At 34.5% G+C, this 22,048-nt stretch overlaps 1 protein-coding gene across 1 annotated transcript in view; it reads left to right on the forward strand.

The window, feature by feature from the left end:
- Window positions 1-22,048, forward strand: part of sdk (sidekick cell adhesion molecule) — a 270,789-nt gene that overhangs the window by 166,523 nt on the left and 82,218 nt on the right. The window contains exon 2 of the mRNA XM_081750916.1: window positions 14,890-14,985. Within this exon, the coding sequence (XP_081607042.1) occupies window positions 14,890-14,985 (96 nt within the window). The remainder of the gene's footprint in view (window positions 1-14,889; window positions 14,986-22,048) is intronic.

Raw genomic sequence — 22,048 nt, forward strand, 5'->3', positions numbered from 1 at the left:
GGTACGCTACCCAGGAATAAATGCAGAAAAAAAGATATTTATTTTGTATCAGAGAGGGGATACTGTGGGCCACTTTCAACCCATTAAGAATATTACTTCGTTTATGGGCAAGACAAGTTTTTGCTTTTCGTGCTTGGAAGGATATAATGCATCAGGTACGACTCATCAGTGTCTGATGAGATGTTCGTACTGTGAACATTCTCATAGTAAAGAAACTAACGCGAAATTGGTACATTGTACACAATGTAATAGAAACTTTGCTGAAGGCACTTGCTTTAATAACCATTTAACACTAAATAAAGTAAAGAAATCCACATGTGATTACGTGAAATTGTGTAACGCATGTGGTGTAATTTACGATGTGAGAAAAAGAAAATCAGCTCATGTATGCGGCGACTACTATTGTAGTCTTTGTAAAGTGCACGTAACTGTTGGCCATCGATGTTTCGTTCAAAAGTGTAAGCTAAAACGCACTGAACGGTTTTTGTATATTATATTTGATGTGGAAACCATGCTATTAGCACCAAATGAGAAAGGTGAAAAGGAGCATGCTGTAAATTTATGTTGTTGTTTGAATGTATGTTTCCACTGCATAAATACAGGAGTAGATAGTTTGTGTTTCAAGTGCGGAGATAAAATATCCGGGAACCGTATGTTTTCTTTCACAACCATGGAGGCGTTTATTGAACATGTGCTTATGGAAAGGCCAGAGTATCAGATCATTGTGGCACTTGCTCACAATAATTCGCGATATGATGGTCTATTTTGTGTTCGCACACTTATTGAGAAACAAAAAATAACTCCACATGTTCTTATGCACGGCCAAAAGATATTTCAAATTAGTATTAGTAATCGTTTTTATTTTCGGGACACTTTTCTTTATCTTGGTGTAAAATTATCCAAATTACCGAAAACCTTAGGATTGAATGTTGAATTGAAAAAAGGAGATTTTCCATACCTCTTTAATACAGAGGAACATCAAAATTATGTTGGAGAATGGCCGGCATTGCATTATTATGACCCGGACTCACGTAGTACGGCAGACCGGGCAGAACTTATGCTGTGGCATGAAGAGCGAGTACGGAATGGTGATATTTTTGATTTTCAGAAAGAATTGTTGGAATACTGCCGGAACGATGTGCGTATATTGGCGGAGGCAGTAATTAAATTTACCTCCATGATTGAAGAGAAAACAAATGGTATTCAATGTTTTATTTCCAGCACGACGATCGCTAGTCTAGCAATGTTGACGTACCGATGTCATCACCTGATTGAAAACACAATTCCAGTTATTCCTCCAAACGGGTTCCAACTTACTCAACAACAGAGTATTAAAGCATTAAAATGGTTGAAGTATATGGAACATGTAACAAAGAGATCTATTGTTACTTCGAATAATGCGTTGGAGGAACGGTTTGGCAGATATAAAGTCGATGGTTTTGACGCTAAAACAAACACTATATACCAGTTCATGGGATGTTACTGGCATTCCTGTAAAAGCTGTTATAAAGATAATAGAAATAGCATTTTATGCAAAGAAAATGGTGCGTACAACACTTTTGAAAAGAGATACGAACAAACAGTGCACTGCCGCAACTATTTGAAAAAATTAGGTTATAATTTAATAGAAATTTGGGAATGTGAATGGGATGCAATGGTAAAACGTGATAAACATATACAGAAGATCCTCGAACAACGGTGCAAACATATTCGTGATCCTCTCATTCCGAAATCTGCCTATCAAGGAGGTAGAACAGAAAATTTTAAGTTATATGTAGACTGTGCAGAGGACGAATACGTAGTTTACGTAGATGTCACCTCGCTTTATCCCGCAACAATGTGTAAACGAGGCATGCCTGTGAATGTACCTAAAGTACACAATGGCCCCAATTTCCCCAATGTGCGAAACATTCATGGACTTGTAAAATGCAGTGTTCTTCCACCCTCCGATTTATATTTTCCAATCCTCCCTTATGTTACGGGAGGAAGATTAATCTTTGGATTGTGTAAATCGTGCATGGATGAACAAAATGATGATGAATGTACGCACATAGATCTTGAACGTATCATTACCGGTACGTTTTGTACCCCCGAACTGCACAAAGCATTAGACAATGGGTATGAGCTAATTGAAATTCATGAAATATGGGAGTTTGATTTATTAGTCCCGGAAAAAGATGTTTGTGAAGGATTATTTGGGTCATATGTGAAATCCTTTTTACAAATGAAACAAGAAGCTTCAGGCTTTCCTGCAGAATGCACTACAAAAGAAGAGCAGGAAAAGTACATTCAAGAATATTTCATGCATGAGGGAATACAGTTAAATTATGAGAACATAGAATATAATCCAGGCCTGCGCAGTACAGCGAAACTGTTTTTGAATTCACTGTACGGGAAATGGGGACAAAGAACAGACCTTTCACAGTGCACAATGGTTGATACAGCAGAGGATTTTTTAAAAATTTTAACAGATCCTAAATATGAAATTCAAGCTGTAACACCAGTTGGTGAAACTCATTTAATTGTTCAATATAAAGACTGTGAGAGTGAAAATATCCCATTAGCATTTTCAAATGTTGTGCTGGCATCATTTATAACATCATGGGCACGACTGTGGCTGTATGATCTACTAACAAGTGTTGGAGAACAGAATGTAATCTATTGCGATACGGACAGTATCATGTTTATACAAAGAAAAGATGAGCAACTCCCATTAAAATTAAGTTCGTATTTGGGTGGGTTAACAAATGAAGTTCCCGAAGGTTGGGAAATACGTAAAGTAATAGCATTAGGTGCAAAGAATTACGCCTACGCTTTACGCAATGCTAGTGGGGAAATGAAATATGTCTATAAAATACGTGGAATAACATTAAATCACAGAACAAGTGATAAAATTAATTTTGATAGTTTTTATGATTTAGTGACGGGGAATCGGGAGGCAACTGTAATCGAAATGCCATCCAAAATTGTTCGGAAACCAGATTTGCGCATCTTTTCTCGAAGAGAACTAAAGACACATCGAATGGTGACCAGTAAACGCAGACGAATAGACGCTGACATTGTGACTGACGTACCAAGAAGTGTTACTGTTCCGTATGGCTATAGATCTCATAAATGATTGGCCAGAGACTCGTTTTTTGGGGAATAAAAAGCAGAGTTTCTATCACATTGTGTCATTTGCAACGAAGATGTTACGTTTTAAACATCCGTGCACTATTCTCATAGCTGGTCCTTCCCGTGCTGGTAAAACTCACTTTGTGAATCGATTAATCAAAGAAAGAAATGATATGTTTAATGTTTCCTTTAAAGAAATTGTATGGTGTTATGGCGCAGTTATACCAAACTTGGACGTTGATGCAAAAATACGTTTTCTGGAAAGAATCCCCGATATAAATACTTTTGATATAAGTGAAAATTCATTACTCATATTAGATGATTTAATGTCAGAAACAAATGACGATGTGGCCAAATTATTTACCAAGTACGCTCACCACAAGAAATTAACCGTAATATTTATTGTTCAAAATTTATTTCCAAAAAACCGGCATGCTCGAGATATTAGTTTAAATGCACATTATATAGTGGTATTTAAGAATCCACGTGATAAGTTACAAATTGAATATTTAGCAAGACAAATTATGCCTCGTGAAAGCAAACAACTCGTGAATGTCTTTGAGGAAATTACACAAAAACCACACACGTATTTATTGTTTGACCTTACACAACAAACACATGATGCCCTACGACTGAGAACAAATATATTTCCCGGAGAAATAATGCATGTGTACAGTAGTGTTAAAAACGCTGCCACACCGTTTTATGTTTAGTTAGCATCAAGATGTTGAAGGTAAAACATCATTACAATACGCTCTGCACGCTTGCGAAATGCAAGCCATCCGATCGGAAAGTTATTCTTCAAAACGCACCGGGTGATTTGATTCGTACCATATCACAAGTAGCAAAAAATACTATAAAAGGAAATATCCCCATATCATTAATTCAGAAGCAAAGGCTCCGTAGACATAAGAAGATCTTACGTGCTCTCTCCTCAAAACTTTCTCTTAAAAAGAAAAAGAAATTATTACTACAGAAAGGTGGTGCATTACTTCCATTAATTCTCGGGCCACTCATTGGTGCCTTAGCCTCAACAATTTTTGGAAGATAACATGTCGGAATTACGTAAAATGCTATTAGTTCCAGAAAATGCACTTCATAGAATACAATCTAATTTAAAGACGCATGAAGCATATCAATCAAGACTAGATAAAGATATGAGCGAAATCTTACAACGTACAGATTTGAGTAGAGAACAAAAAATGGAAATTGTATCAGCAAGTATTACATCAATATTTACATTATAAATCGAGTCCCACACCGGAAAATCCTATTGCCCTACCCATTGTTGACTCAGAAAATGCAAGTAGTCGTACAGATAGTGGTATTTTAACTCTTGTACCCGATATATTACAATCAGTACCAAAAACACTTCGAAGGAAAACGGATTTATTACTTAAACAACTCATTAATTCACAGAAAATCTCGTGGGATCAAACAGGTACAGTAACTATCGATGGAAATATCATTCCCGGTTCCAATATTATCGATTTAGTAAATGATGTCGTTCGTACACGAAAATATTCAACACAACCAGTAGGATTACAGCCATTTAAAACGTTATTGGATGATATTAATGTTCCTCGGGAGTTTATTAGTTCACGTACACCAGGACCGCCTTCACCTGCTTTTACAACCCCGAAAGTGACTGGCAGTAAAATTCGAAAACGGCATTCTTCTTCGACTGCAGTATCTCCCGCAATTGCAGCTAACGTATTTCGGTATTGGAAAGAATATAAAATGTAAATAAGAAATGACAAAATTATCAAAAATCTATTACAAGTATTCAGATCCTGCATCTTTATCCAGTGTTAGTACATTAGAACGTAAAACAAAATTATCCCGAGAGAAAATTAAAAAATGGTTAGCATCACAAGATGCATATACAATGCACGCTCCAATACGAAAAACATTTCCAAGGAAACAATATTATGTTAGTGGTCCTAATGAAACATTACAATGCGATTTGGCGGACATGCAAAATATTGCAAAGTATAATGACGGATATCGCTATATTTTATGTGCAATTGACATTTTTTCGCGGTACTTGTATTGCATTCCTGTGAAAACAAAGAAAGGGCCTGAAATGGCTAATGCAATAACTTCAATTTTAAACCAAGTGCCATTACTGGTTCACGTTCAAACTGATTTAGGGTCAGAATTTTATAATCGCCATGTAAAGAAAGTGTTTAAAGATTTTGGGATTAATCATTATAGTGTACATTCGGAAATGAAATGTGCGTTAGTAGAAAGAGTAATTCGTACCATTAAAAGTAAAATATATCGTTATTTTACTGCAGAAAATACGTATCGGTACATTGATGTGTTGGATCAAATTGTACACAATTATAATCATAGTTATCATTCAACTATTAAAATGGCACCCGCAGAAGTAAATGATTCAAATATCAATCAAGTGTGGAATACGCTGTACGGAAAGACTGTACACAAGAAGAAATTAACTTGTAAATTTCAAGCAGGAGATTATGTTCGTATTACTAAATATAAACATAAGCTTGAAAAAGGATATTTGCCAAATTGGTCTAGAGAAATATTTCTCGTTGATAAATGTATAAAATCAAATCCTGTAACTTATAAATTAAAAGACTGGAATGGTGATGAAATTAAAGGAATATTTTATGCTGAAGAATTACAAAAAATATTTCTAAGCTCAAACAAGACCTATTTAATTGAAAAAGTTCTTCAACGTAAGAAGGGGTGGGTTTTCGTAAAATGGTTAGGCTACCCAGAAAGTATGAATTCGTGGATTCGAGTATCTAGTATTCAGTCTGCATAATGAATTCGTCATTGAAACACGGTTTTTACGTGACGTTACCTTCCAATGCAAGTAGTACACTTTTTGATAATACAACATCCTCATTTCGAGTAAAACTTGCAAGGGCCATAGATTTAACGGACGGAGAGTGGGTTGTGGGCTTAACACAAATTAATATACCGTGGAGTTTTTATAATGTTGGTCCGAGTGAACAAATTACAATCGATACATTTATTGATGGTGAATATATTCGATATCCTGTTAAAGTAACAGAGGGATATTATGCATCCATTAAAGCCATCTTAAATCTAATTCCCGAGAAAGTACGTATAATAAAATATAATTATTTTAAGAATCAAGTGTATATTCAACATTCCTTCCGGTCACGTGATCGGTGTATTCTAGACATAACAAAAGGTTTACAACATATACTCGGTTTTATGAATGAAAATTCAAATTTTTATAATTCAGTGGTGTATATAAAAGATCAACATAGGGAACAATTTCTGGCTCCTCAGGGAAAATATCCCTGTAACCTTGATTATAATATTCCAACAGAAGTTAACGTATGTGTGGATATTGTAAAACAACAAGAAGAAATTGGACCTTTACTTCGTAAAATTAGTATATTTTACGAGCGGTATGGACGAATCAAAAATATTTTATTTCATAACCCGCAGTACGTGAAAGTTGAAAAGAAATATTTTGATACGATAGAAGTAAACTTAAAAGATGAACTCGGTATAAACTTACCATTTCGTTTTGGAACTTCGAACTTGACACTTCACTTTAAACGAAAATGATTTCTGAAAGCATCGAAGACAGTTTCTACATTACACTGGTTTCAAATGCAAGTACAGACGTTTATCCTAAAAATAGTCCAACCCATTTCATTAATAATTTGAAAAATACTGTACGTTTAACAGATACGGATTGGTGTGTCGGATTAAGTGAAATACATATTCCTTTAACGTGTCATAATGTCACCGAAGATGAAAATATCGTTTGGTACAAATTAGAAGGTCATGAAATTATGAAAAGTAAAATTACTCCTGGATATTATGCAAACATTGAACACATACTGGAAGAATTAAATAAAGTTTCAGAATTTATACGATTTAACGCTTCCAATATTATTCATGTTACTTCTGAACCAAACGTTGAATTTATAACACTTTCACCTACTTTGGCTATACAACTAGGTTTTCATGAAAAAAATGACCTCGTTATTCAAAAACAGGGATTTAAACAACCATACTTAGATATTGGATATCCTTTTCAAATTTTTGTGTATACTGATCTTATTGAATATCAATTGGTGGGAGATACGCAAGCTCCCTTACTACGTATTGCAACTGTTGGCAATATGACTTATGGAAAAGTTCAAACGTTACGATATCAAGATATTCACTATATACCACTCTCTAAATTTTGCTTTAACAGTGTTGAAATACTACTAAAGGACCACGCAGGACGAAATTTACCATTTCGTTCCGGGACATTGACAGTGACACTTCATTTTAAACGTTCTCCTGGAAAATGAAAAAGCAACATACGTATTATCAGCGGGGACGTGGCCTTCCCTTCTTTTCAGGTCCAGTTTATCAACGGGGTCATGGGATTGGTAGTTTCTTTAAAGGTTTATTTCGTTTTGCATTGCCTTTATTAAAACAAGGTGCCAAAGCTGTAGGCCGGCAAGCGTTACAAACAGGAATACAAGTTGCAGGTGATGTACTAGAAGACCGTCCATTTAAAGAATCCGTTCGTGCTCGCGTAGAAGAAGCTGGAGAAACATTAAAAACTAAAGCTGCAAATAAACTTAGTCAGTTGTTAACCGGTAGTGGTAAGAGACGTCCACGAAAACGTAAGGCTCCTGCTATTGTACAATTCGGTCCTCCGGTCAAACGTAATCGAAAATATTCCGGTGATATATTTAGTTAATCATGGCTTTACTCAGTGGAAGCAGTCCTGAATGTTGTACAAGTGAACTTGATTTGTTTACTATTCCAATGACTCAAACTGCTATTGAGTCGTCTTCCACTGTTGAATATCGTCCGGTTTCTACTTTATCGTCAGAAGGACCAATTGAATTTGTTGTACCTGGTGAAACTGGTGATTTTATTCACACTGCATACTTGTATCTCTATGTAAAATGTAAAATTACAAAAAACGATAATACAAATTTAGTTGCGGCGGATATTGTTGCACCTGTAAATAATTTTCTTCATTCGTTATTTAGTCAAGTTGATGTTTTATTAAACGATAAATTAATTAGTTCATCATCTGGTTCATATCCGTACCGTGCTTATATCGAAACATTATTAAATTATGGTAGTGATGCCGCTCGAACCCATTTAACTGGGGGATTATGGTATAAAGATACTGCAAACCAATTTAATGTATTAGGTAATGCAAATACTGGATTTACAAATCGTGCCCAGTATGTTAGAAATAGTGCATCATTCGATATGTATGGCCGTATCCATGCTGATATTGCCGGTGTGGGATGTATGCTTCCTAATAAAGTAAGCTTACGTGTAAAATTACATCGTACAAAAGATACGTTTTGTTTAATGTCTGCTGAAAATACAGCATATAAAGTCAAACTTGAAGACGTAACACTTCACGTGCGGCGTCTAGATATTGCTGCCGACTTAGCTATGCAAATCAATGCTGGCATGGAACACATTCCGGCCAGCATACCTCTTACTCGTGTTGAAACTCGTACCTATACCATTCCCGCAGAAGTAAGTTCATATAATCTCGATAATTTATTTTTGGGTAAAGTACCAAAAGGTGTTGTTATAGGTTTTGTATCAAACGCTGCATTTAATGGTCAACCACATGTAAATCCTTTTGAATTTCAACATTTTAACGTTAACAAACTGCAATTACAAGTTGGTTCAAAATCATTTCCACCGACACCCCTCACTCCTAATTTTGAAAATGGATTATATGTTCAAACATATTCCACTCTGTTTTCCGGTACCGGTATATATTATCAAGATCATTCACATACAATTTCCCGTGAAGAATTTCGACATGGATACACTTTGTACCCGTTCATTCTATCTCCAACAGGAACATTAGATGATTCTACGTGGGATGTCATACGTGATTCCCCTGTCAATTTAAAATTATCATTTTCTCAACCTCTACAAAATTCCATTACATGTATTGTGTACGCTCAATTTGACTCTCTCATTCAAATCGATAAAGACAGGAATGTATATACTGATCATACAATGTAAAATTTCGTCATTTGAGTGCCATGAGGGTTATTGTTCACTTCTCCGCGTTCAACGATAATGATGATCATATTATTATTAAGGAACTTGCAATTGTAAATCCTGATATCCCCTTTGTACAAAGCTGGATTTTTAAACCACCATATCCATTACATGAATTACGTGTGCCGCTCATACTTTCGAATAAACATCTAGTACAACATGATTATGGTATTGACTGGTACAATGGCGATGTAGATTACTCATTGTTACCTACTATATTGAAACAATATTGTGCTAATACCTGTACCTTGTATACTTATGGTAAAACACGTCAGGACTATCTGCAGCAACTATTGGAACGGACTGTTGTGAATTTAGAAGATTTACAGTGCCCAAAAGCGTCTTCCTTGGGATTTCATGTTTACTCTTGTGCTTATTTAAAACATAGATTTGGACAATTTAAGTGTTGTGTGCGTGAAGCTTTATTATATGCCGAATACTTAAAAGTCTATGGTTATGTTTTATACGTAAATCCAAATAGTGCAACGTATGTTCCATCAAAAATAAAACAAGAGGAGGAAAGTAAGGATGAAATAGACTAATAAACATGTATAGTGATCAATTATTACAAGTGTTACTAAAGGACTGTATTACCGGTGCAAATGTGACTGGAATTTATCCCATTGATCGTTTACCTATACTTGTTCAACACCCTGTAGGACTGATTATTAATTTGGACAAGTCTGATTTACCTGGTAGCCATTGGGTAGCGATCTATATCAATAACAATAAACATGGATACTATTTTGATTCTCTGGCACAGGGTGTGCCTAAACTAATTCAACAGTTCCTACAAAGGAATTGTAAACTCTATTTTGTAAATACTGTACAAGTTCAAGATAATCATTCTATCATGTGTGGATATTTTGTATTATATTTTCTGTATTATATGATACGTGGTGTTTCATTTGACAAATGTATTGCAATGTTTAATCATAAAAAATTAAAAAATAATGATAAGCTTGTCAAAAAACATGTAGAAAACATAATGAAAAAGAAAAAAAGTAGATGTTTGTAGATTTTTAGAAATAAATAAATACCAATTTTTTTAAACTTTTATATTTTTATTTCTCCTTAAAATATATCTTCCTTACAATAATTTTAAGATTACAATGAAAACATTAAACTTGCTATGCCCTTGGTAAGGGTTGTGGATCGCTCATTTTTCCACCAATAATTCAATTGTTGTGCATTTCGATATGCACATGCCGATTTTGATTCTACTTGCTTATGAAATGAACAAATTTCATTACAAACGGTACCTTGTAATTCTGTTAATGGTGGACAACCTTTTCTTTCCAGATCCACAACGTTTGCTAACGCAAAGATTTTCTTTATCCAAATGGATTTTTCCCCACCTTTACAAAGGAAAGTTGCATCTAATGCACAAAATTCATATATAATATTCCGAATATGTGATACGAGATAGCCAGTCTTACTAGACCATGACAAGCCATGCAAGTGGTTTGTAAGCCAATCGATTTGTTTTTGGCAACCTATTGGTAAATCGTTAAATTCACATGGTACTTTTACTAAACAATGAAAATTTAAAGTATCATCACACGCAGTAAGACAAAATTCACGTATCACAAATTCATTCGGGGAAATCTTAAATCCCTGTATGTCTACAATATACATTTTATGGCAAACTGAAATTTCACACGAACGTTCCATGACAACTGGAATAAGTTGTCCAATAAATTCAGTATTTTTTAAACATTCACCAGTTTTTAACATAAAGTTTGTGATTGAAATTTCACGATGCCGTTCATGAAAAATTTCAAAGAGTTCTACTAAAGTCTTATCATTCAACAAGTGCTTTTCAAGAAAAGTTCCAGGATTATGCTGCATACCACTTATTCCATTTGAGCGTAAGTATACAGTTATCGTTTCTAACACACAATTTTCACTAATGTTTTGTCCACAATTCTCACTATCACAATACATGATTACTAATAAAAGGAAATCAAACAATACACAATTTAACATATGTCCACGTATTTCCCATAATCTTTTTCTAGTAAAATTTTTAATAGAATGGGTCTGTATTCAAAGTCCCACACAAGATCTCGGAAACGTTCAATGAAATTCCATATCATCGCAAAAGGCTGTCCATGCTTTTTTCTGTAAATTGATAATAATTCTTCACGAACTTCAAATTTCGTTACAGCATCTATAGCTTTCCGTTCAAGAGATTCCGTATCCAACACCAAACAATCATGTGTCCATTGACTGCCGTCTCCGAACCCGCAAGCAAAACAAATACAAATATCGTCTGGTTTCCAGTATATTATACAGTCTTTTATACAATCCAATGATGTACGTTCCACAGTACACTCACATGGCAAATTCAAAAATTCTTCCAACTCCCAATTCTCCACCGGGGAATTACTCACTGTTGGTGAAGGTGTAGGGGGATATTCTTCTATTTCATGATCCACATCAAGTAACGGGAAAACTTCTGTTTCCACTGGCGGAGGTTGCGGGCTCACCACCGGTTGGGATAAAAATTCTGTTCCCGGTAATACATCCAAGTTGGCCGGGGTAACTTCTGTTTCCTGTGGCGGAAGTTGCGGGTTCACCACCGGTTGGGATGAAACTTCTGTTCCCGGTAATACATCCACTTTAGACGGGGTAACTTCTGTTTCCAGTGGCGGAAAGTGCGGGCTCACCACCGGTTGGGATAAAACCTCTGTCCCCGGCAAAGATGATGATTCTGCGAGATCACTTTCACCTCTTGTACTAAAATTCAAAGAGTTCGGTAAATCCATGCTTTAAAACCAATCTATAACTCCTTTTCACTATTTAATATGTTTCGTCCATCACGTGATATCCCATACCAACGATCCAAATTTCTAGAAAATTCTCCAGCAGCAGCTGTCGCGTTACTTGTGCTGAATATTAATGAATTACCTTGTTCTACGTGTGTGATCTGCATATTTTATTTCCGAAAGGTTTTTTCTGTATTCTGCTTGTCCCATTAACATTTCTTTTGACCGGAAACATTTATTATATGTCATGTTACCTCCGGATACACCTGCATACATTATGTGTCATTAGTATGCGGGGAAAAAGGGTGTATCCATTTTTTTAAAACGTGCATTACCAAGTGCTACCATGTCAGAAAAGTACACACTCATGAATATTCATGATTGTCGATAACTGTATACGAATCTACTGGCTCACCCCCTGTTTCTACCTTTTAGATCCGCCACTGATTATAGATGACAAAATAAATTCTAGAGGTTTTGATAACTGAGTAAAATAATAGGGAGTATTAGCAAATCCGAACTAAATACATTTAACATTTTCTTTAATATTGTAAGTAATAATTATCCTTCTCAATAGCAATGGGGAATCATAATGAGATTGTTTATTAAAATAACTAGAATTTTCGTACTATACTACGAGCATAGTATGAAGAGAAAGTAAAAGTGGACAGTTCGAATGAGTATGATTCGTGCTACTGAATTCTCATTGCGCAACAGTAAACCATAAGCATATCCTGCTAGCGATACGTGTCTCCTGATACTTTCAAATGAGATACATTCCAAACAGATGGGATCACATAGATATGATTCTGATTGATCAAAAGTATTATTAGTTAAACATAATTGATATACGTACGTAACGGCAGACATTTTCGATTGCTTTCCCTACATATACATTAACACTTGTCGGTAAATTTTTGGTAAACAATTTCATTTTTTTTTTAAAAAAAATAAGTAATACTATTTCAAAATTAGTGATTGTTTTGATAGTTGACCCAGCGGATGTAGCGCTGACGAAACGCTTGCTCGTATTTGATCAAGCGAGACAATGTAAATGTGGGACAAGCATATTGTGACACTCCGCAGTGTAATGCATGACGTGATCTCTATGCAATGTTTTAGTCATGGATAGAAATTCGTATTTTCTGGATCTAAAACAAAATTTCCCGGAACTAGAAAATAAAGAAGGAAATTTTAAAGTGATTTTAGTGTTTCAAAGTTCTGATTTCTTTATTATTCTTCTTCTTTCTTGTGGAAGAGAGAGAGAAAGAGAGAGAGAGAGAGATAATGATAGAGAAACTTGGAACCTGTCATTCTGAACGAACATTGGGCAGAAATATACCGAGAAGTAAATTATGAGGAACATACTGTAAAGGCTAACTTAATAATTTAATGTAACAAAACGAATTTTTCATTCATCTCGTACCAGTCTACAATCAACACTTCTTGGCATTGTCTTCATGACAAATAAAGTGGATAATAAGATTACAATAGTAGGTGTTTCACATCTATAAGTATGGCTGTCCCTCAACTTAAGCATTGTGATGTGCAGACACAATGTAAAGAGTTTTGTCGGATTCCCTCCGACGTTCGGACTCAAATTCTGAGTGGGACATGATGGCTCAGTAGTAGAGCGCTCATATGATTTAGGGGGTCCTTGGTTTGATCGCAGGTCATGTGAGTATGTGCTGGACATCATTATGTTCGTGGGTTTTCCCAAGGTTCTCCCTCATTCTCATTCCACCATTTTCATTAATCATGTTTCTCCTACACCCTAAGAGATATTATTGTCGACGTTAAACTATAAATTTCATTTTTTTTTAAATTTTTATTTTCGAATCTGGAGTTCGGCCATCCTAACTTGAGTTTTTCCTAAAGTTTGCCTCGTTTCACTAGGGGAGTTAGTAATAAGAATTGAATTGATTTCAATACAATTATTCCGTTTGCCTGGACTCCAATTTGGAATGCCTACTTTTTTTTTTCACGTTAACGAAGCTCCCTTCGAGAAAGAAAGAGAGGACGTGAACTAGTTGTTCGCGTTCTTGCTTTGCAGTCGGAGCGTCGCCGTGGATTTGAACACGGATATTGGTCATTTTGACTGAGGTTTCTCCAACGTTCTCCCGAGTTTCACTAGGCAAATGCTGGAGTGATACCTTTAAATATATGCCCTGATCGACTTTCTTCTACTTCCTTTCTCACTGTTATTAATGTCGTTGATTATAACGATTGATTATAATTATTGACGATTGTAGCTTTAAAATTGGCCTCTGAGGCTATATCTGGACGTTTCATTTAATACACAAATAAAATGAATAAACACAGTTGAACATGACTATAAATACAGTAAAACGTCGGTTCAGTTGAAAAGTGGACTACTTAGGTAGCTGGAAATAAAAAAAGAAAAGAAGTGTCCAAAGATACAGGAAATGACTATTTCCTGCCCAATTCAGACAGGCTAAGAACAGGTCACCAACATACAGTGGCAGATTTCACTGAGTATACGTATAATGCATATCGTACAGAAAAAAGGAAGTTCTGCAAACATAGAGCCAAGGTGTCATGTTTTATTATACCTGAATTAGAAATGCTAAGTATCTAAATAATTAATCCTCTGTGCTTTTCCAAACGTTTGAATACCAAATATTACAACTAATTTAGAGATTCAACAATTCTGATTCAGATATTTACATATTGTTGAGCGGTCATATTTATTACTAACCTAAGCTTAACTGAAAAGTTTACTCACTCTTAGCTAAATAACTTAGACAAAGGTGACTAGCTGGACAACTGAAAATTCAGAAGACTTTTCAAACCAAGACACTTGACACAATTAATAGTTTACTATCAAAGTTGTTGATGTCCTTTCTTAAAATGTTAAGTTTTCCTTTCTTTTTCTTTTGTCAATATGTATTTTTAATTGGATTTTCTTTCGTTGCAGATTCTCTTCAACCTCCACGTTTCATCACACATCCATCTGCTTCTGGTAGTATTGTTAGCGAAGGAAGAACTAAAATCTTACAGTGCCAAGCTTTAGGTGAGTTGTTTCTAGTGGTGGCTGTTGAATTGAAATATAAGTAAGTAAAGAATAATAAAAATATGAAATTGTAATCATAGATTTGGGCGTGTGTGTGTATCTTGGTCTTAAATGGAGGAAACATTCCTAATTGTGTATTATTATTATTTAATAGTAGTATACAGAAGAGTTAGCGTGGACATGTAGAAGTGAAAATCGAAATACAATGAATAGTAACATATTGTCTAAGCCCTGAGCAGCTCATCGAAGAGTTCAGAGAGGAGAGAATACAAGTATAGAATATTAAAGATGAGTTCTGTGATGTTAACCAATATGTATAATCTGGGCCATCTGAATCATCCTCGTTTCACGAAGGAATTGTTAATGCTTTCTCAATTTTTCACTCTGCGATTATCATTCCAAGTGCCTACTGACATAACTCACATTATCTTATACCTTCACACAATAAGATGACAGTGGGTTTCCGCATCAACTAAGAAAGATATTACTCTAATGACTTGAAATGGACCCAAAAATAAAAATCGAGAGAATTGGGTTAGATGAATATGGAGAGAAGGCAATTGGTAAACCTTATCCTATCCAACAACCAGAAAAGTGGTGGTCCAAGTATGTGCAGACATGTGGAAGAATGCCATCAATTACTAGGTATGTATGCTTGTAAATGATTGATTAATTTGCACAGTATCGAAGAACTAAGCTTCACAAAATCTGTATACGCCCACACTGTAAGATTTTTCTTGAAATACATGAAACTTTGAAAAAAAAATGTCCTAAGAGCATCGGTCCTAACGATGAGGGTAAATTACTGTTGGTGATGTGTGAGTACGTGCATATGGATTTTGCTTTGATTATTCCTGTAGACGATGAAATTAACAATTCCTCTTGTGTGAGCTGTGTTTCATTCATGAATAGTACTAACACACAGAAGTTCGAATTTTTACATTTCTGCAAGAAATACTGCAAAGCCTTATTCGCTCCGAGTGATCTGTCGGTGACAAGGACTTCTGTATGTTGCAAATGATACGGATGTAACTTGTATTCTGCAACATTCCACATGGAATGAAAAACATCCACTCATATCGCCAGCCTTTGTGTGCTGACTCTAGGCATTCATTCGCAACATCCAGCATTTCAGCCCCTGTTTCAAGAATTCAGAGCACAAAATCTGCACATTCACATAGGTGGATACTTAGACAAATGATTTTCTATCTGAACATCGTTTAGCGAACCTTTCCTGGTACAAATAAAGATTATTCACATCATTGCCTTGCGCCACGTGGAGTGTGCATTCGCTAGTCCGTGATTGATTTAAATACATAGCCGTAAAGCACATACCATTTATGCCTTTTTCTTGGCAGAATGGAAATCCACAAGGATTTGAAAATGCAATCCCTGAAAACCAAATGTCTCTGTACCTACTACTGATATGTTCTTATATAACTGCTGCATCTATTTACATTACGATGGCCTTCAAACCCACCTAACATAAACTTATCACGACGTTATGTGTGGTGCCATGAGGTGTCTATATTTATGTCGAAAGTACATATTTTGGAACATCTCTTGTAGGCTTGTGTGAAAAACTACTATCACTTCATATGCTATCATCAAAATTGTTAAAGCCAATTAAATACTCGGTTATTTGTAAAGAAAAGAATGAAGCACCAAGAAGGAATGACAGAATGGATACAAACCCAGGACTTTTACGGAGAGTTCAGTGCGTGGAATATTACCGCAAACGTGCGCTTTACACAACATTCAGATAGTAGAGTGTGGATAAGTGTACAGACAACGTATGCCCAAACACCATTACGCCCCAATGTGTAAGACCACAACGACTTCATTCGATTGGGGCCGCATGGTCGGTCTATGGCTTACAGCATCGTGAAATCGGTACGCGTAAAGAGGATGCTGCCACTATAGTGATGCGTGTGTAAAAGAAGTGGACGGAAGAGAACCATATGCAGTGACGACCGGGTAGTGAACCAACACACGGGATGACAGACATGTTTGTGTCATCCATAGTATCATCTCTACGGTAATGGTTGTGAATATGCCTCTAGAGGTGGACGAAGTCTACTGAACGCTGGACCGTCAGTACAAACATGCCTTTATGTCACCCTCCATTGATCCGGAACCAGAAATACTTCAAGCTACAATGGGCGCGAGAGCAAGTCACAGAATATGCTTTTAGACACATTCTGCTACAACATGTCCTACAGTAATTGTCTTACACGCATTAGACGTTATTATGGTTGAGTGCAATCTGCCAGCTCACATTGTTGAGCGTCATAGAAACTGAAAGGCCGGTTTAATCATGTTGGGGCACCATTGGTAAAGCACGCAATCTCGGCTAATACGCATCAAGTAACTCACCAGTAACTGCTGTATCGGAGGAGTTAAATAAGCTGAGGTCATACCCTTCTTCAGAAGTTCTGGATGCAATATTTCAGCAGGGTAATGACCAACCAGCTGTATTCCGGAATGCGTAAACCTTTCACGGGGAACGACAAGTACGTTTTTCCTGTGGCCAACACAGTCGCCTGACGTGTTCTCATCGAATACGTATGGGATACAGTTGGTCAGTACCTTGATCGTCACGGTCCTCCAGGAGCAGACAGTGTCGATGTCTTGTGGACTCCCATTGCACGTAGTTCAGAAACACATCTAACGTATGTTTGGTTCGGTACCACAACTTATAAGAGTAATAATTACAGCACGTGGAGCCCTCACATCGTACTGAATTATTAAGATCAGAAACATTGTACAATTCTAAAACTTCATTTTTTGTATGTCCATGTAACGAATATGTGGTATAAATTTTATTTCACTCACACTTAGTCTTTTTTGGTGCTGAAAATTCCACAGGAAGCAGTGTATTTAAATTATGTAATTGTTTATGGTAGTAAAGATTATTTGAATAGTTGTTAAAAGGTGTTTTTAACACTTTTTAAGGTGCTTTTTGTTTTCTATAGATAGAAATACCAAAGAAACTCGCTTGAGTGTGAATAAAGCGAAGTTTCGTATCATAATTGCCTTGATGTGACCGACTATGTAATATTGTATATCCCATTTTTCTCAAGCATGTTGTGAGACAACTACGTATTGCTACATTTGCATCACTATTGCTGTAGTTGGATTCGAAAATAAGTAGACTATTTCAAGCAGGATACTCCTTCATATTTCAGTGTATCTTTTTGATTGTATTAACCATGTCTCAAATTATCTAATCGGTTATACTATTGTACAGTATCATATTTTTCAGGGTATATACTATTCTGAATCATATATATAAAGTCTGTTAGAAATCATTTAAATGGAAGCTACTTAAAATTAAATCGAAAAATAAAATATATAACATATGATGTTAAAAGGATAGGCTATATCGCTGTATTTGCATTAGGAAAAAAATGTTTTGCAATAAAAAAGTAAGGCAAAAAGATATTCTTTGCATCGTGTTTTATATTTGCTTTTAAATGTTTATGTAATATTGCATAACACAAATAAAGTGATATTGACAAACTGTTGAACTGAGATTATAAGTTTAAAAAAAGTTTTAACTAGTTTAAATGATTAGATAAAAGTAAATCCAAAAGATTTATCGTAAATAGCCAATTAAAGATCAAAATATCATAAATACATTTTAGAACACATCTTGAAATGCACAACTATCATTAGAAATTTTCGTGTTATCTATAATACTTGCTTGCAACTCGATTACATAATTCATCTTTGGACATTTAATTTCCTGAAAGTTCTGTTGCGATCATATTGCAGATTACTTTAATAGATTTGTAAAAAAACATGCAATAAGCGAGCTCTATTTCGCAAATTAAACATTAATTGAAGAGATTCTTTGTTTACACATTAATGTTTACTTTAAATTAATATATATATATATATATATATATATATATATATATATATATATATATATATATATATATATATATATATATATATATACGTTCTTGTAACTTTTAAACTACTGGCCAAAAGGGCTGAAATTCGGTACCATGTAAATATCCACCAGGGAGCATTGTTTGGCATACTCTGTGATACCACAAGGTTAATAGTGTTGCCAACCCTACATAAAGTTTATTTTTTCAAATGACATTACGTCAGATTATTACATATATTTCAAATATATATGTTAAACAAAAACTTACAGCATCACACTTATCATACAGTGTTGGAAACCAAGGACGCTACAGTATCACAAACAACCAAATTTTGGTGGCCTGCACAGCACGCAAATGACACAGACAGAGCAGCACACATCCAAAGGATCATAATATCAGAAATTTCGAACGAATACGAACGAAGTTACAAGGGACTAAAAAATGGACTTTTTAAAAGTTTTTACTTCGAAAAACTACATAGATACTTTTCAGTAGATGTGAAGAGATCGCGGTGGCATTTACAGCAATTCTCAAACCGTTCTGGAGATGTGGTAAAAACTGTTAAAGTTTGTAGCATTGCTTAAAGTTATGTCGTTCCGAGATCTTATTGTAATTACTCCTACCTAAAAGTATAGTAATGTTATAGAAGTAAAGTAAATGAGTCTCTGCCTCATATAAGTTTGCGTGCTGTGGGACATTGAAATGGTATCAGGACTTTATGGACTCGGTAGAAGCAGTAGTGAATATAGAAGGTAAAAACTGGGGGGAGGGCAGCTAGACCTTAGTGATGATTTTAATATAAATTTTTCAAAAAGATATAAATAATAGCTTCAATTATTTTTATCATTCAAAAAATGGTTGCCCTAGGCTCCCCCAACCCCGGGCTAGATCTGTCATGGGGTATGAGAGAGAGAGAGAGAGAGAGAGAGAGAGAGAGAGAGAGAGAGAGAGATGCAGTTGCACCTTTTGATAGAAATTACTTCTTTCATTTATGTCATTCTTGGTTAATTAGATACAATTATATGACAGTTAAACGGAACTTGAAATGTGATGTACAATGATATGCATTTTTAAAGCTACAAGGTACTATAAGGGTGTATCATGAAACAGGGAAAGTGTGCTTGCAATTAAATGTTGTATGATACAGCTATTCTGTTTTTAAGTATGTCAACTGTTCATGGGCCACCCTGTATATATTATTAAATTAAAAGAAACAATTAAATTTAATGAAATGAAAATTCTAGTTACACTTTGGCATAAAAATAATAGAGTACAATTCTGTAACAGAACAAAGTGATAATTTGATATTTCTGCCTGTTTTAATTTTTTCCCAGTGATTCTGTTTTATTTTTGAAGGGAGAAAAATGTGCAAGTGTGAGAGAAATAAGGAAAGGCTTATCTACATATGATATATCTATATATATTTGTCAATTTCCATTAAATTTATCTATAATAACAGAATATTCTAAACTAATTGTCAGTTTGATTATATGGTTACCAGAAAGCTGCATATTCACCTACATAATGAACATATTGAAAATAAAAAAAAACTTCGGGATGTGAGCCGAACTCAGTACAATTTATTGTATTTTCAGGAAAACCATACTGTTTCTAAATCATAGAAACAGATACTTAGATAGTTGTTCATTTCAAAGTTACAGACAGAGTTGTATAGAATGATTTCGTGTGTGTATGTGGTGATTGTATAATAATAATAATAATAATAATAATAATAATAATAATAATAATAATAATAATAATAATAATAATAATAATAATAATAATAATAATAATAATAATAATAATAATAATGTTTAAATGTTTAAATGTTTATTAGGGACAAACAGCTACAGCCACAAAGTGCCCCAAGAAGGATTATACAAATATAGGGCGCTTACATTTAAATAACATAAAAATGAAACATGCAAAAAAAAAAAAAAAAAAAATGCAATGGGTATTACAGATAGAAATACAATGAAAAGCATAATGAGAAAAGAAATAAGCAGAAATATCATCTTAAGTACATCTCAAACAAGTACACCCTGCCATGAGACTAAAATAACATATTGATATGAGTATACAGTAGAAAAAAAAGTATATAACATATTAAAAGGAACATACATAGAGTTAAAGTTACAAATGAACATACATGAAAATCATAAAATAATTTAAGCATGATTTTCAAATCAATTGACACCTTAATTAAAGTACACTCATACAAAGACAGAAATAAAAATAAGATAAATTTACCAAAGAATACAAAATAAGCATATGGCATGTGAAATTCATAACCGAGATAATAATAATAATAAAAAGAAGTGTAGTATCCCCAAAAAAAAGCAAAGATAAAAGAAAAAAGATGATAGGAAAAGAGAAGGAAAGTTAAGAGAACAAGAAAACAACCTTAAAAAAAAATAAATTTTCAAATTAAAAAGAAATTCAAATGGTACCTTACAAGTTTAAAAAAAAAAATATTTGTCCTTTAGAATTTTAATTAATTGTGAACGAATTTTAATAAAATTACTTTGAAAGATATCTATAGCATTGTAGTACTTATTGGCTGTATCTATAGTTTTATAAATTGAACTCTTCAGGGTAGGAACATTCGAGACAAAGGGTACAAAATTTCTTACATTGCGATATGGAATTCTTATGGACCAGAGACCATCAATAAAAAAGACACCTTGAAGAATATTATGAAAAAAACTTAAATCAAAAATACACCGCCTATCAGTTAGAGGTAATAAATAAAGCTCTTTAGATATGCAAGACAGACTCTTATCTTTGAAGTTTTTAAACTTCCATCGTAACCAAGCCAAAAAATTGTTTTGAACAGATTCTATAGCATTTACAAAATACTTAGTTTCACAGTTCCAAATAACAGTACAGTACTCCAGATGGGATCACACATTGCAAATGTACAAAGTCTTACAGGTGATGACACTCGAAAAATTACGACATAGACATTTTAACATAGCTAAGTTCTTCCTAGCCTTAGAAGTTATTACCTGTAAGTGCTTATTGAATAATAACTTGTTATCCAAAATTATTCCTAAATCCTTGACATAGGCTCCAAAATCGATTCTCTGTTTACCGACTGTGTAATTATACAAAAGAAGATCAGTTTTCCTTGAGAAAATTATGCCTTTAGTTTTGGTAAA

This window comes from Thermobia domestica, chromosome 3 (genome assembly GCF_964235325.1).
Source record: "Thermobia domestica chromosome 3, izTheDome1.hap1.1, whole genome shotgun sequence".
Lineage (NCBI taxonomy): Eukaryota > Metazoa > Arthropoda > Insecta > Zygentoma > Lepismatidae > Thermobia > Thermobia domestica.